Genomic DNA, 17,147 nt, shown 5'->3' on the forward strand with positions numbered 1-17,147 from the left:
GTAGTTTCAACTCCAAACTCTATCATTTTTACTCCCTCGACGGATATTCTTCATCCGTCGACTAGTGATTGTCTCTCGACGGATGTGCTTAACAGCAATTATCCATTGAATTTCTCAACTACTATCTCGACGGATGTCTCTCATCCGTTGAATGTCACTGCACCACTTGAAATTTCCACAATTGTTACAAGTGTAGATGACTTAGTAGTAGTTCAATCACTACTAGATTGAGGGAATGGAGTGAACTGAGTGAGAGGCTGAGTTGCTCTCAGGCAAAAGGAAAGGAAATGAGTGATAAAATGTATGCTATTTCTTCCAGCATGACAATAGTGAGTGAGAGGAGTCCCACCTTAGATGGTGAATGTGAGGGTGTGAGGGTGGGAAGCCAAGGGGAGCCCTTGATGCAACAAAAGAGAGATAATGAGAGAAATGCAGGTACGGATGAAGAATGGAAAGATCCCATTGTTAGTGAGTTAAAGGATGTCAATGAGGCTGAAAAGAAGCAGCTATTTCAGCAAGAATATCAAGCTATTTTAGACTCTGATTCTTTTGAGGCTGAGGCATTTACTCATCCTGTTCCAGCTTATCAAATTCTAGCTGAACAGGGCAATGAGGCTGCTGAGAGGACATTAAACTTGGTACATACAACAGCTTCTATGCTAAGCGCCAATGAGGCAATTAACTCTCTTCCACCTACAGCTGGTGATGATTTTGAGTTAGATTCTAGTGGTACATTTGGACAGCTTCCAATGAGGAAGATGATGGCATGGGTTTAGGGGGAGATGCAGGTCCTAGCCCAAGCACAAACACTCCAGGCTGGATGTTTAGCAAAGACTGCAGTGACCATCATTTCAAATCAACTTTTTTCAAGCTTATCCATCAAACTCAGACAGCTCTTCGAGCCACTAAAGATGCCAACACCAAAAGTATTCTCCAAACCCATCTTGAATCTCTATAATTGCACAAGATTTAATCTCTCAAACAGAGTCAAGATTTAGATGAAATCAAGAACACCATTGGGCAAGTCAAGAAAGATATCAATGAAAGAATGGAGTATAAACTTCCAGAGTCCACTATGAAAGACATTCAACAAAAGCTTAGGAAGGATTCTGACTTGAGTAGCAAAATTGACTTTATGAACACTAGGTTGACAACACTGGAAAATTTAATCACAAAGATTAATGTCAACCAAGTTCACCAAACACTCCTTCTTCCAAAACCGGTGGCTGTTCAAACTTCAACCTCTGCTATACTTGATGATAACAAAAAGGGGGAGACATATGTTATTGTTCAATCAAGTGAGGGGGAGAAGGATGTGCAAATTCTAGTCAACAAAGTAATTGTTCCAGAAATTACTTTCCCTAAGCAACCAGCTCTAGATAGCATTGACTTAATTAATATTGCAGCAGCTGAGCTCAGGCTGAATGAACAAATGAAGCAAATTGATGAAAAAATTGTTTAGGTTTCTGGTCCAATTGTAAAGCAAGATAAATCTGTGAAATACTTCACACAATTGAGACAAATTCCTATCAGTGAAATGAGCTTGATGAATATGGAGAGAGGTTAAATCTTTACTAGAAGAAAGCCAAAGGCCAATGTGATCTTGAAGCCCAAGAAACTTACATCAAAATATTCTATCAAGAAACCTTTGGACCTAGTCTATGCAACTCCTCAGCCTGATGAAAATAAGCTGCTTGGAAACTTCATTGCAAACATCAAAGATCCCAAAGACTCAGTTTTAAAGAAAAGGATAGAAAAAGTCTACATGCATGGAAAAGAGATTTATGTGATGGTTGGACATCCACCATTTGCAGAAGCCAAGAGAGAAGAAAAGTTGAGCTTAAGAATCAGAAAAAGCAGGCTGCCTTAGAAGCTAAGAAAAAGGATGAAAAGGTTTCTACCAAATCAGAAGCCGAGGAGCCTACTACTATCTCTGAAACTGAGAAATTGGAGGAATCAAAGCAGAAAATTGGAAAAAGAATGACAAAGGAAACAACCAAAAGGAAGCTGGATTTTGGAGAAGAAGAAGAGAAAGAAGATGAACCTGAGCCTACCCAGTCTATTACCTCAAATTACCCAACCTTGCCCACAATGGAGCAAGCTGAATTCCAGGTCAATCCTGAGATGAATTTTCATGGCGAACCAATAATTCCTAAGGAGAACCAATAGACTGGGAAAGCCTCCCAATTCCTGATCTTAATCTCCCAATTCCAACCTCCTCCAAGAAAAGAAAGAACATTTCAAGCACGCCAGTCAAATCTGTCCCATCTAAATCCAAAAATCTACCCAAACCCAAACCTACTGTCAACAAAGGAGATCAAATATTCATTTGTGATATTAAGGAATTCTCTGACATCAATCTTTACTTGGATGAGCTAGATGATGTTAGGGCTATTGATGCTTACAAAAGACTTCCAGAAAGATTGGTGTTCAAGTACAAGGGTGGCAGGGAAATCACCTGGCCTATTCATAGGATTCTCAATGAAGGCTTTTCTGTCTTAGTGAAGATTTTCTCCTCAATCAAGAAAAATTTTGGTTTTGACATTGCTTCCAAGAAACAGATACTCAACCAGATTGAAAGAATAAGACAAAGCTGCAAAGACCCAAATGCACTCCCAAGAGTCTTAACTATTCCTTACACTGCGGATAAAGTGTATTTGAGGTCATATTGGTTAATGGAGTTCAAGGATGAAAAGAATATCAGATAATTTTTCATACTAGAAGATCAACTAACGATTTCAAGCAATGAAACTCTCAAGAGAATGAAAGAGATGCAGGATCAATCTAATGAATATGAATCTGAATTTTACAGACAACTCCAACACCAGATTGAAGAGAACAGTGAAAGGCTGGGAAAGAAGATTAGACAATCAAGGACTAAAGACTAATCTGCTCACACTAGAGGAGAATCTTGAAAAATGGCTTGTGAGATTTCGATATTCTAAGTCATGTTGGCTAGTAGATTGATATGCAAAATATGTTGGCTAATTATAAATATTAGATGCCTTGTAATCTTGCATAAGTGAAATAGAGTTAACTGCTATGAAGATACTCTCAACGGATGTTCCCCAAGGTTTTGACGGATGATCAACTAGAGTTTCAACAGATGATCAACCAGACTCTCAACGGATGATTCAACAAAGTCTCAACGGATGATCCAACAGAGTTCCAACAGATGATCAAATTCAAAAAGCAGTTGATAGTGACTTGACAGTCACATGGGTTGATTGTATGTAAATGGAATGTGGCAGCCTATTTACAGGTTTAGAGAAAAAATAAGCATTTCCATTTCCATGCTTACTTGAAGAAAATCAAAGATACTGGATGGAAAAATGAAGAAGCATGTGATTAGACAAAGACACATTTTTTTTATTAGTTTATCTTATTCACTTGTAACTTGGTAATATATAAACCAAGAGTAGCTAGTAGAAAAATAAGCAATCAACTAGAGAAATAGAAAAAGCTGTATCTGTGAATAATTTCTCTGTTCTTTGTGATTCTACTTGTAAGCAGCTGTGTACAATCTTTGCATCACAAAGTTCTCGAAATATATATAGCTCCGTTGGATAAATTCAATCCACCAGAAAGTTTTTAAATACTTGTGTTTAAATTCCTTTGTGTTTTGAATACATCAATACTTTCATTCCGCACTTTTGCATATTCAAACACTATTATGTATATTTGTTAGAGAAGTTCTTAAAATCAAGAAGAAACCAAGAATTACATTCAACCCCCCCCCCCCCTTTTGTAATTCAACTGTTAGATTGTCTGGGATTAACATTATCGCACATGTACATACCTGTAGTTAAATTGCACATTATCTACTTACCATATCGAAATAATACATTATATTTATAATATCTTGAAATAATAAAAATATAATATTTTTAAAATATAATCAATCATTATGGCCAACTCCATCGAAGTAAATCAGCTAACAGGTTCAACAAATTTTACATAATCACTATTTTATGTCATTTGACAATCACTTTAGCCAATACCTTTGGAGATGCTCTAAGACTAATTAGTAAAAAAACATCAAATAATTATCTAAAATTAACTTAAGAATCTTTAAGTATAATAATTATCTAAATAAATATCCTTCACCCACATAATTTATTAACTTTAGAATCTTTAAATTAAATTTTTTTAAAAGGAAAGTAATATAATAATAAAAATTCATATAACATGTACATATATAATCAAAATTGAACAAACGTATAATCTTGAATTCTTCTTTTTTTAAATAAATTGAACAAAATTGGATAGGCAAACGAATGAAGAGATATGTACATTTGTTTTAATCCTGCAATTATTATTTTGAGTAATTGACCATATATGTATTACCATGAAAACTCTTGATATGCTTAAAATTTTATTGACACATACTCTGTTTAATTAATTTATTTGTATTCTCTAATTATATCATAATTCATAATATATATTAATAATTATATTATATAAAATATAAGGAGGAAGTAGATATAATATAAAAAAGTAATAACTGACCAATAAAAATAGGGGGCATGTTAGGGGACACACAGAGGGAACAGAAGATCCGGACTCTTTAAAAAAACGGGAGTATTTATAAATATCTTAAAGATAAAAATACTAATCATTTGAAATGTCATACGTTGGAAATTAACAAAACTGACATATTTCGTCAAAAAAAAACAAAACTGACATATTTTGCTTGTGAGCCCAAAAAAAGGCCGAAGCCCATAACAACAATATAAGGCTCAAACTCGTGGGATATAAAAAACAAACTCTGGCTAGACTGACTAGCCGCCTGTCGACAACATAAATTTTTATGCATCATCGTTGTTAATTTGTTATCGTCTTCTTCGTCTTCAGCTTTCATCATCTCTGCACACGTTTATGTAGGTATATGTCTTTTTATATATATCCCACCTTTTTTTCCATTTAAATTAATTGACATGCATATCATTTTTCATCTCTTTAAACTGATTATGCATGTTGTTTATGACATTTTAATAAATCCGGTTCATGATCAAGCATTGCTTTTGATGACTTTACTCACAGGCGCATGTATTTATCGATTGCGAAATTATTGTTTCCATTCCACGAATCGTAAAATCTTAAAAACCAACTAACTGGAGAAGAGAATTTGACCAATTACAATCTTAATCAAAAGTTCTGGCCTAAAATAGTGGATTTTAATTACAACCTTAGGGTTTAAGGCTATAGTAGAAGCCACTGAATGATTCATATATGAATAACTCCACTTGTCTTCACTCGTAAATCTTGTTAAAAATAAATAATATATTTTTGAATATTAAAATAATAGAATTATGTGGGAGTCTCTAGAATAATCTTGGTACATATATTAGTATTTTTCTATGTTCAATGTATTGGTGTAGGTACATGTAATCTCTAGATACATGTATCTTGGTCAAGTGATGTCTATTGGAATTTAAGAGTTATCTAGATCTTTCTATGGAGTCCTATATAAAGCCTTGTACCAAGTCATTTGAAATCAAGTAATTTTTCAAGTAATAAATTTCTTCCCCTAAATTGTCTTGTGTAAGTTTGAGTGAGATCCTTTCTTCCAACAAAGTGGTATCAAGAGCCAAAGGTTCTACTTCTAATTGTCTTCAAAGAAGGCTTGTGTGGTGTAAAGAAGAAGGAGATCATGGCAAATGGAATGTCTCAATGACAAATGCCAAAGTTCACCAAAGATAATTATGAGAATTGGTGCATTCGTATGAAGGCGATCCTTGGAGCAAATGATGTGTGGGAAATTGTGGAGAAAGGATTGGAGGTGCCCGAAAATGAAGTAAATTTGAATCAAGTTCAAAAAGATCAACTTCAAGCCCAAAGAAAGAAGGATCAAAAGGCGATCATGATCATTCATCAATGTTTGGATGATTCTATGTTACAAAAAGTGGCTTCCGCAACAACGTCAAAGAAAGTTTGGCGATGCTAAAGTAAAGAGAGTTCGGCTACAAACACTTCGTGGCGCGTTTGAGGCTTTGCGAATGAAGGAATCCGAATCAATCTCGGATTATTTTTCAAGGGTCTTGACCGTTGTCAATCAAATGAAAAGCAATGGAGAAGAGGTAAGTGATTTTCGTGTTATTGAAAAAGTTCTTCGTTCACTTGACTCTAATTTTGATTACAAAGTTGTGGAAATTGAGGAGGCTAAAGTTATAGATGAAATGACAATTGATGAGCTTATGGGATCATTACAAGCCCATGAAGAAAAAATGTTAAAGAAGGAGCCAATTGAACAAGCCTTACAATCAAAGTTATCTTTTAAAGATAATAATGGAAGGTATATGAGGAGCCAAAGAGGTCTTGGACAAGGACGTGGAAGAGGATTTCTATATGGACAAGGAAGAGGTCGTGACCAACAAAGGGAGAAAAGTCAAAAGTATGAAAGATTGTACGAGACAAGAAATTCAAGAGGCCGTGAAAGAGGAAGAGTTACACCAAGGTATGGCAAGTCAAATGTTAAATGCTATAATTGTCAAAAATTTGGTCACTATGCTTCCGAGTGTCACGCTTCAAAAAATCAAGTGGAGGAGAAAGCTAATTTTGTTGAAGATAAAGGCAATGTTAATGAGCCCACTTTGCTTCTAGCGCATAAAGGAGAAGTAAATTGTGAAGATAATTTGTGGTATCTTGATAGCGGCGCAAGTTATCATATGTGTGGCAATAAAAATTTGTTCGTGGATCTTGAGGAGAAAGTAAATGGAAAAGTCACTTTTGGAGACTTTTCGGGAGTTCCCATCAAAGGCAAAGGTAACATCTTAATTCGCTTGAAAAATGGAGATCATAATTTTATTTCAAGTGTTTATTATGTGCCTAGCATGAAAAATAATATCTTGAGTTTGGGGCAACTAATGGAGAAAGGCTATACCATCACCATCAAAGATGGATTTCTCAATTTGAGAGATTCTAATGATAATTTAATTGCAAAGGTGCCTATGACCAAGAATCGTATGTTTATTCTCAAAATTCAAAATGATGTTGCAAAATGTCTTAAGGCTTGTGTTGGAGATTCTTCTTGGCTTTGGCATCTTAGGTTTGGGCACTTGAACTTTAATGGACTACATTCACTATCAAAGAAGCATATGGTGAATGGATTGCCTCACATCAACCATCCAAACCAAATTTATGAAGGATGTCCTTTCGGAAAATAATCAAGAAAGAGCTTTCCAAAGGAATCTATGTCAAGAGCAAATGAGCCACTTGAACTCATTTACTCTGATGTATGTGGGCCTTTTAATCCTCCATCTTTTAGTAAGAATTGCTATTTCTTGTTATTAATTGATGATTTTAGCCGCAAGACATGGGTGTACTTTCTCAAAGAGAAGTCTCAAGTTTTTGAATGCTTCAAAAAGTTCAAAGCCCAAGTTGAAAAAGAGATCAAGTATCAAATAAAAGCCATTCGTTCGGATCGAGGAGGTGAATTCAATTCAAAGAAGTTCTTGTAATTTTGTGAAGCTCATGGTATTAGACGACCCGCAACGGTTCCAAGATCACCGCAACAAAATGGAGTCACCGAAAGAAAAAATAGGAGCATTCTTAACATGGCTCGAAGCATGCTAAAGAGCAAGCATATGCCTAAGGAATTTTGGGCCGAAGTGGTAGATTGTGTCGTCTACTTGTCAAATAGATGTCCCACGAGAAGTGTTAAAGACATAACTCCGCAACAAGCATGGAAAGGAAAGAGACCATCTATTGCTCACTTAAGTATTTTTGGAAGCATAGCTTATGCACACGTCGATGATGAGCTAAGAACAAAGTTGGATTAAAAAAGTGAAAAGTATGTGTTTGTTGGCTATGATGCAAGAGCAAAGGGGTACAAACTTTACAACCCCATCATTGGAAAGATTGTTATTAGTCGAGATGTTGTATTTGACGAAGAGAGCTCATGGGATTGGAGCAACACACAAGAAGATTATAATTTCTTCCCATTTGTTGATGAAGAAAGTGAAGAAAATATCGCTCCTCCCACATCACCACGAGCAACAAGTGATGGACAAACTCCTTTATCTTCTTCAACTGATGATGACGAGACACCACCAAGACGTTATAGAAGTCTTAGAGAAATATACGATGAAACAGAAGAGGTTCCCGCTATTTCCGACTTAACACTTCTTTGTTTTCAAGCGGAAACCGAACCAACAAGCTTCAAAGAAGCCGTGCAAGATAAAAGGTGGAAGAAAGTAATGGACGACGAGATTGAGTCTATAAAGAAGAATGACACATGGGAGTTAGCAACACTTCCAAAAGGACAAAAAGCTATTGGTGTAAAGTGGATTTATAAGGTGAAGAAGAATGCCCAAGGTAAGGTGGAAATATATAAGGCAAGATTGGTGGCCAAAGGCTATAATCAAAGACATGGAGTTGATTATAATGAAGTTTTTTGCCCCGGTTGCAAGAATGGAGACTATAAGGCTAATCATCTCATTAGCGGCTCAAAATGGATGGAAAATTCATCAAATGGATGTGAAGTCCGCTTTCTTGAATGGTGTTCTTGAAGAAACCGTGTATGTGGAGCAACCATTGGGATACATCGTAAAAGGACAAGAATGAAAAGTGTTAAAGTTAAAGAAGGCCTTGTACGGATTGAAACAAGTGCCGAGGGCTTGGAATAGTAGACTTGACAAATACTTTCAAGCTTAAGGATTTTACAAGTGTCCTCATGAACATGCTCTATATGCCAAGATTGCTAAAAATGAAGAATTTCTTCTTGCGTGCTTGTATGTGGATGATTTAATATTCATGGGAAATAGTCCAAGTATGTTTGAGAAATTTAAACAAGACATGATAAGAGAATTTGAGATGACCGATATTGGGCTTATGTCATATTATCTTGGCATTGAAGTAAAGCAAATGGATGATGGAATACTAATATCACAAGAAAGCTATACAAGGGAGATTTTAAAGAAATTCAAGATGGAAAATTGTCAAGCCGTAAGCACCCCCATTGAATGTGGAACAAAGTTGTCGAAATTTGAAGAATGTGAGAAGGTGGATCCTACATATTTCAAAAGTCTTGTGGGAAGTTTGAGATATTTGATATGCACGAGGACCGACATACTATATAGTGTTGGACTTATTAGTCGCTATATGGAGGCTCCAACAACAACACACATGAAGGCGGCCAAGAGAATTCTTCGTTATCTCAAAGGAACAATGGATTATGGATTGTTGTATCATTACTCAAATGAGTTCAAACTTGTTGGTTATTGTGATAGTGATTGGGCCGGTGACATTGATGATCGAAAGAGTACCACCGGATATGTATTCTTTATTGGTGACACATCTTTTTCATGGAGTTCAAAGAAATAACCCATTGTTACCCTGTCCACTTATGAGGCGGAGTATGTGGCGGCGTGTTCTTGTGTTTGTCAAGCTATATGGGTAAGGAGAGTTTTGGAAGAGCTCCACATGCCACAAAATGAGTCCACAGAAGTATTGGTTGATAACAAGTCGACAACAGCTTTGGCCAAAAATCCGGTGTTTCATGAACGGAGCAAGCACATTGATACAAAATATCACTTTATTCGGGAATGCATCGAAAGGCGTGAAGTGGAGTTGAATTATGTGAAGTCCCAAGATCAAATTAGTGACATATTTACAAAGCCTCTCAAAAGTGACGCCTTCAACAAATTCCGAAGTCTACTTGGGATAGTCAAAATTAGGGGGGTGTTAAAAATAAATAATATATTTTTAACTATTAAAATAATAGAATTGTGTGGGAGTCTCTAGAATAATCTTGGTACATGTATTAGTATTTTTCTATGTTCAATGTATTGGTGTAGGTACATGTAATCTCTAGATACATGTATCTTGGTCAAGTGATGTCTATTGGAGTCTAAGAGTTATCTAGATCTTTCTAAGGAGTCCTATATAAAGCCTTGTACCAAGTCATTTGAAATCAAGTAATTTTTCGAGTAATACATTTCTTTTCCTAAATTGTCTTGTGTGAGTTTGAGTGAGATCCTTTCTTCCAACAAATCTCGTGTTTGTGTTGTATGTTAAGATAATCCCAAACCCAAGAAAATATAAACCCAAGAAAATATAATTTTCTTGTTAAAACCTTTGGAATCCCTGCTGAAGCCAACTCAGTCACATCACCTCACCTGCATCAGATTCCAAGTTTGCTAAAGTTCCTAGTGATTTTGACACAATTCCTCGTGGATTCAGCCCTTCAATGAGGGGTTGGTGGTATTGTGTGAAAGAATAGCAGACCTAGATAGTTTTACAAAGCTTCGAATTTAATCATAAAAATGCTCATATTTTTATAGCTGGTTGTTGATTGTTTGATCATACTGTGCGATGGCATGTATAATAATGTTTTTGTTGTTGGATGGTCTTAAATCCAATGAGTGGACTCATGGTATGTTGCACGTATTTTAAAATGCTTGAAATTTTTAAAGACGGCGGGGATTTAAAAGACTTGGTGGTTGTTTGGGATATAACTACATTTCCCTTGAATGATATAAAAACAGCTTTCTAGTACTTACCTTGTGTTGGGTAATTAATAAAATGATCTTATTTTCTTCTTTTATGAGCATAAGCAGGATGTTGGAGGGAGTGTACTTTACTACTTTCCCCGTTTCATCCGTCATGCCTTATTTTTCCATGCTAAGAAGTGATTAAAAAATTAAGGAACCTGTATCCTTAAATTCCTATGCACACGTGTATCTATCTCTGTTAGTAACAGGTATTTTAACGTGTTTTTTCAATTTTTAGCTCACCATCTTGCAAAATTTTGTTTATTTAATAAAAAATTATGAATTAAAATTGTTATATACAAAAAAATGGCCCTAAGTACCTGTTTATGAGATTTACCCGAGTACATAGTATATTTCAATGGAAGATTTGTAATTTTTTTAAATAAATTATGTCATTACAACAATACACTCGTGTATTTAATTATATTAAAAAAATTTGTGATCGCCTAAGTTATATGAGTACGTACTTAGGAGTATTAAATCCTATATAACATGACAAAAAATTGTTATATATAAAACAATGTCTTCAAAAATTATTAATGACATTTGAAATTTATATTTCAATTTTAAGCATAAAAATTATAACTTATAAGTTATTATTTACCAAACACGTTATCAACTTATAAAAATAATTTATATATAAATTTATCCAAATACCTAAAAAATTTATAAGTTATGATATTTATATCACTTATACAATACTTTTCAATTTTAACATTTTATAAGAAATCTTAAATATCTTACTGAGACTTGTAACTGATTGATGCACGTGATTTTTATTTACTGATTTAAAGGTAATGCTGATAAACTAGTGGAATAATATGCATCAATCTGTCAGTACTGGCCTTTTAAAGAACTCAAATCAAATCTTTTAAATCTCTTTATCTTTAAGATTTTCGAGAAAGAAATATTTAAGAATACGTGCAACATAAGATAACTCAATTCATTTGGACCTAGGACCAACCCATAACCAAAATATTATTGTCCATGGGGGGTTCTGTTTTTGTTAGAATTAATGTGTTTTTAAAGACGTAGTTATCCTATATAAATCTGCTTTTAATATGCAGGAAAATGAAACACTTCTTTCCCTGGTGGTTATGTAACTCAACAGCCACAACCTTGTAGTATATAAGGTTGTTATTTAATGAAATAACACATACTCTTCCAGTACCTTTTTTTCTCTTATATAATTCATAATATGTTTAACAAATTGGTATCAGAGCTAGATTCGATTAGAAACTGGGCGTAAAGAACAGCAGTAGGCGGAAACAACACGTCAACAATGGCTGCAACAAATCAAGGTGTGAATATTCAACAACCTACAATGCCCATTTTTAATGGTGAAAACTATGATTATTGGAGTTTGAAGATGAAAACACTTTTCCAATCTCAAGACTTGTGGGATTTAGTGGAAAGTGGATATGATGAATCAGCAAATTTAACAAATGCTCAGAAGGAGGCCTTAAAGGAGACTAAAAAGAAAGATGCAAAAGCCCTCTTCTTTATTCAACAAGCTATATCAGAGAGCTTGTTTCCCAGAATTATGAGGGTTGCAACGACAAAAGAAGCTTGGGAAGTTTTGCAAGAAGAATTCCAAGGAAATTCCAAGGTAAGATCTATTAAGCTACAATCCCTCAGGAGAGATTTTGAGAACTTGAAGATGAATGAGTCTGAAAGTTTGAAGGATTATTATTCAAAAATAAATGAAATTGTCAATCAAATGGCTTTGTACGGTGAAGTGGTTACCAATAAGAAAGTTGTTGAAAAAATTCTGATTAGCTTGACTGATAAATATGATGCTATGGTGTCCATTATTGAAGAAACCAAAGATATTAACACATTAAAATCTGGTGAGTTGATGGCATCATTACAGTCCCATGAACAAAGATTGATGAGACACTCTGAAAAATCCATTGAAAGTGCTTTGCAATGTAAGCTCAACTTAAACAAAAAGGAATCACCGTCTCAGAGTTATAATGGAGGAGTATCATCAAGAGGTGGAATGTTCAATAGAGGAAGAGGAAGAGGCCAAAGAGGAAGAGGAAAAAGTAATTATAACAGATGTTTAGGTGATGCAAGTCAATCAAACAAGTGTGAAATATGCAAACGAAGTAGCCATACGGAGAAGGATTGCTGGTTCAAAGGGAAGCCTCAATGTCATCATTGTAAGAAATTTGGACATTTGCAAAAAGATTGCAGGTTCAAAAATCAGCAGCAAGTGAATGTATCTGAAGAAAAAGAAGATGGATATGCAGTCTTTTATGCAAATTGTCAGGTCACAAATGAGAAAAGTAGCACTACTTGGTTATTGGACAGCGGGTGTAGCAATCACATGACCGGAGACAGCACAATATTTACAAAGATTGATAAAAGTATTACCGCTGAAGTGAAAATGGGAAATGGCATATTGGTTCAGGCAAGAGGCAAAGGTACGATATGTATTCAAACAAAAGATGGCATACGATACATTAATGATGTTTTATTAGTCCCTGATTTAGATCAGAAACTACTTAGTGTCGGTCAGCTCATAAAAAATGGATATGCTGCTTATTTTGAGGATGGTACTTGCACAATTTTTGACAAAAATAAAGGCAGAAAATTGGTTGCAAAAATACAGATGAAAAGGGGCAGAAGTTTTCAGCTAATGTTCAATTATGATGCTGATTTGGCCTTAAAAGCACACCTGAAAGATGAATCCTTGCTTTGGCATAAAAGGCTTGGACACATACATTCTCAAGGGCTGAAGGAACTGAAAAATATGGTGTATGGGCTGCCTCAAGTTGAAGATAATAATGAAGTGTGTGAAGGTTGTGCCATGGGAAAGCACCATAGAAATTCTTTTCCAAAAGGAGGATCGTGGAGAGCTGGGGGACTGCTGGAGCTTGTTCACACTGACGTGTGTGGACCAATAAGGACTCCTTCACTTGCTGAAAATAGGTACTTTGTTTTATTTATTGATGATTACTCAAGAATGACGTGGGTTTATTTTATGAAATATAAGTCTGAGGTCTTTAGCATTTTCAAAAAATTCAAGAAATTTGTAGAAAAAAAAGTGGTTGTTACATAAAAGTTTTGAGAAGTGATAGGGGTAAAGAATATACCTCTAGAGAGTTTGATAAATTTTGTGAAGATGAAGGAATTGATAGACAACTCACGGTTGGTTACTCACCTCAACAAAATGGAGTTTCTGAAAGAAAGAACCAAACTGTAGTGAATATGGCCAAATCAATGTTAAAGGAGAAAGGGTTGCCAAATTCATTCTGGGCTGAAGCAATTCATACTGCTGTGTACTTAATTAACAGATGTCCAACTAAGGCAGTTAAAGAAATGACTCCATTAGAAGCATGGTGCAGAAAGAAGCCTTCGGTAAGCCATTTAAAGATATTTGGTTACATTTGCTATGCACATATTCCGAAAGAAAAAAGACATAAACTGGAAGACACGAGTGAAACATGCATTCTTCTTGGTAACAGCTCAAAATCAAAAGGATATAGGTTGTATAGTTTAAAGAAGAAATCAATAATCATAAGTAGAGATGTGTTGTTTGATGAAGGAGCTAGCTGGAATTGGGAGAAAGAAGCATCTCAAAATCAAACTATTACATTTGAAGCAGAAGCTCAAAATAAAGACAAAAATAATGATCAGTCATCACCAGCATCATCACCATCTGATCCATCTTCACCTACTGATCCGTCATCACCTTCAAGTGATAGTGCAAGATCGTCAAGTTCAGGAAGTACTCCGCTGAAAATGAGGTCTCTTGCTGATATTTATGAGTCGTGTAATTTTTGCATGACTGAACCAACGAGTTTTGAGGAGGCAATTAGAGAAGATGTTTGGAAGAAGGCAACGGAAGAGGAGTTTCACATGATTGAAAAAAATAAGACATGGCAACTCGTTGAAAGACCGAAAAATAAAGAGGTTGTGGGTGTGAAGTGGATTTATAGAATAAAGCACAAGTCAGATGGTTCTTGGTTAAAAAATAAAGCGCGTCTAGTGGCCAAAGGATATTCACAACATAAAGGAGTTGATTACCTCGAAACATTTGCACCAGTAGCTCGAAAAGACACAATCAGAACCCTCATTGCTCTTGCAGCTCAAAAAGGATGGAAATTATATCAACTTGACGTGAAATCAGCCTTCTTGAATGGAGATTTAGAAGAGGAAATATATGTAGATCAACCAGATGGTTTTGTCATTAAAGGACAAGAAGGAAAAGTTTACAAGTTGAAAAAGGCGTTGTACGGGTTAAAGCAGGCACCTCGTCAATGGTATACCCATATCGACAACTACTTCCTGGAAAATGGATTTGTCAAAAGTAAGAGTGAGCCAACTCTCTATGTGAAGAAGCAAGGTATATCAATTCTTATCGTTGCAATTTATGTTGATGATCTGATTTTTACTAGCAATGATGAGCATATGATAAATCAGTTCAAAAGTGATATGATGAAGAAGTATGAAATGAGTGATATGGGACTGCTACACCATTTTCTTGGGATTGAGATCCACCAACAAGGTGATGGAGTGTTTATTTGTCAGCACAAATACGCTGAAATGATGTTAAAAAGGTTTAATATGTATGGTTGCAAAGCAATGGCAACACCTCTTGCAGAAAATGAAAAATTGATGAAAGATGACGGTGGAAGAAAAGTAGACAGGACTTTGTATAGAAGCATTGTTGGAAGTTTAATGTATCTTACGACAACTAGGCCGGACATTATGTTTGCTTCTAGTTTGTTGTCCAGATATATGCAAGATCCTAGCGAGGTTCACCTTGGAGCAGCCAAACGAGTTCTTCGTTACATAAAAGGAACTGTGGCATATGGAATCAAATATTTTAAAGGTGAAGAGCTAAAATTAATTGGTTTTTGTGACAGTGATTGGGCAGGTTCCAGAGATGACATGAAGAGCACAACAGGCTTTGTGTTTTCATTTGATTCAGGAGCATTTTCATGGCAATCAAAGAAGCAAGATTCAGTTGCACAGTCATCCGCAGAAGCTGAGTACATAGCTGCTGCCCCGGCAACATCACAAGCTATTTGGTTGAGAAGAATTCTGGAGGATATTGATGAAAGGCAAAGAAACGCAACAGAGATGCTATGTGACAATAAGTCAGCCATATCTATGGCAAAGAATCCTATCTACAATAGTCGTACAAGGCACATTGCTGTGAAACATCACTTCATTCGTGAGAAGATCGAGGAAAATGAGATAAAATTAGTCTACTGCAAGTCTGAGGAGCAAGTTGCTGATATATTCACAAAGGCACTTCCAAAAGAGAAGTTTCAAATGCTGCGTAATCTGCTGGGAGTTCAGGAACAACACATTAGGAGGGAGTGTTAGAATTAATGTGTTTTTAAAGACGTAGTTATCCTATATAAATCTGCTTTTAATATGCAGGAAAATGAAACACTTCTTTCCCTGGTGGTTATGTAACTCAACAGCCACAACCTTGTAGTATATAAGGTCGTTATTTAATGAAATAACACATACTCTTCCAGTACCTTTTTTTCTCTTATATAATTCATAATATGTTTAACAGTTTTCATCACACAGTATAATCAAAAAATGAAGAACCAGCTATAAATTTGAACATTTCTATGATTAAATTCGGAGTTTTGTATAACTATCTAGCTAGGTCGACTCTTCTTTCACAGGTGACAAACCCCTCATTGAAGAGCTGAATCCAGCCTGAACATTGTAGTTGTCCGGATCACTAGGAACTTTAGCTGAATCAGAATTAGAATTTGATGTAGGTGATGTGATTATGTTGGCTCCAGAGGAGATTCCAAAGGTTGGCATAGATGACTGCTTCGGAGTAACATCAAATGTTCCTACTATTTCTCTGCCTACCATGTCAACTTCCATGATGACATCGTCATTAATATCCCTGTCTTACACCATAGTTCTTTCTACCACAATATATTCAAGCTTTCATGAGGACGTCGAAATATTCCCCAGAAAAAGCCATGCTTGTATAAAAGTCAGATGTCAAAACAAAAAGATTCATTATAATCAAGTGCATGTTAATAAAGAAGGTATATATATATATGATCCAATACATCAGCAAAGAAAGTTTTCCTCTTTATATCTTCCCCGACCACGTAAGGCGGCGATACAACTGATATGAATATATGATGGCTAATAGATAGAAATGGACGACTTGCCGCCTCTTAATTTCTTCGATATACTTTTGCTCATTTTATATATATTATTCGAAAACATATTTACATTGCATATACTTTAAAAGTAAGCTAAACAAATAAACATATCAAAAAGGTTATTATAGATCTCACTAAAGGACTTATTTTGGCACAGGAAACTATTGTATTTGAATAATTTCTGACTATATAATGTTAGAATATAGCTGCCTTCTTGAACAAATGACTACTAGGGTTAACTCAACGCTATTTTGGATAATATTTTTCATATATATTTAATTTACTTAACTCTTAGTATAAGTTTCGGCAGGGTGGCCACTAACAACTGGAGGCTCAATCCAAGATGAGAAGAAAGCATGAAAGTGGGAGATTCGAGGTGTCCTATGCAAGCACATCACGCCAAGTATGTGAATCTCAGTTTACTCAATGTTTTTAAGGTCATCAAATTATGTGCATTGTTGTTTATGATTCTTCTACTCATATTTGGGATTAG

At 35.3% G+C, this 17,147-nt stretch overlaps 1 protein-coding gene across 1 annotated transcript; it reads left to right on the forward strand.

The window, feature by feature from the left end:
- Positions 1-5,680: 5,680 nt before the first annotated feature.
- Positions 5,681-7,166, forward strand: LOC141690975 (uncharacterized). Its single transcript, XM_074495727.1, has 2 exons — positions 5,681-5,797; positions 5,907-7,166. Exons 1-2 carry the CDS (start codon positions 5,681-5,683, stop codon positions 7,164-7,166), a joined length of 1,377 nt encoding a protein of 458 aa, XP_074351828.1.
- The last annotated feature ends 9,981 nt before the right edge of the window (positions 7,167-17,147 follow it).

Source organism: Apium graveolens, chromosome 10 (genome assembly GCF_009905375.1).
Source record: "Apium graveolens cultivar Ventura chromosome 10, ASM990537v1, whole genome shotgun sequence".
NCBI lineage: Eukaryota > Viridiplantae > Streptophyta > Magnoliopsida > Apiales > Apiaceae > Apium > Apium graveolens.

Bases quoted from the DNA above. Each gene is read 5' to 3' on its own strand.
- LOC141690975 (XM_074495727.1), top strand. From the start codon at position 5,681: ATGCCAAAGTTCACCAAAGATAATTATGAGAATTGGTGCATTCGTATG. The intron at 5,798-5,906 runs GTAAATTTGAAT...TGTTACAAAAAG, and splicing joins TGGAGGTGCCCGAAAATGAA to TGGCTTCCGCAACAACGTCA.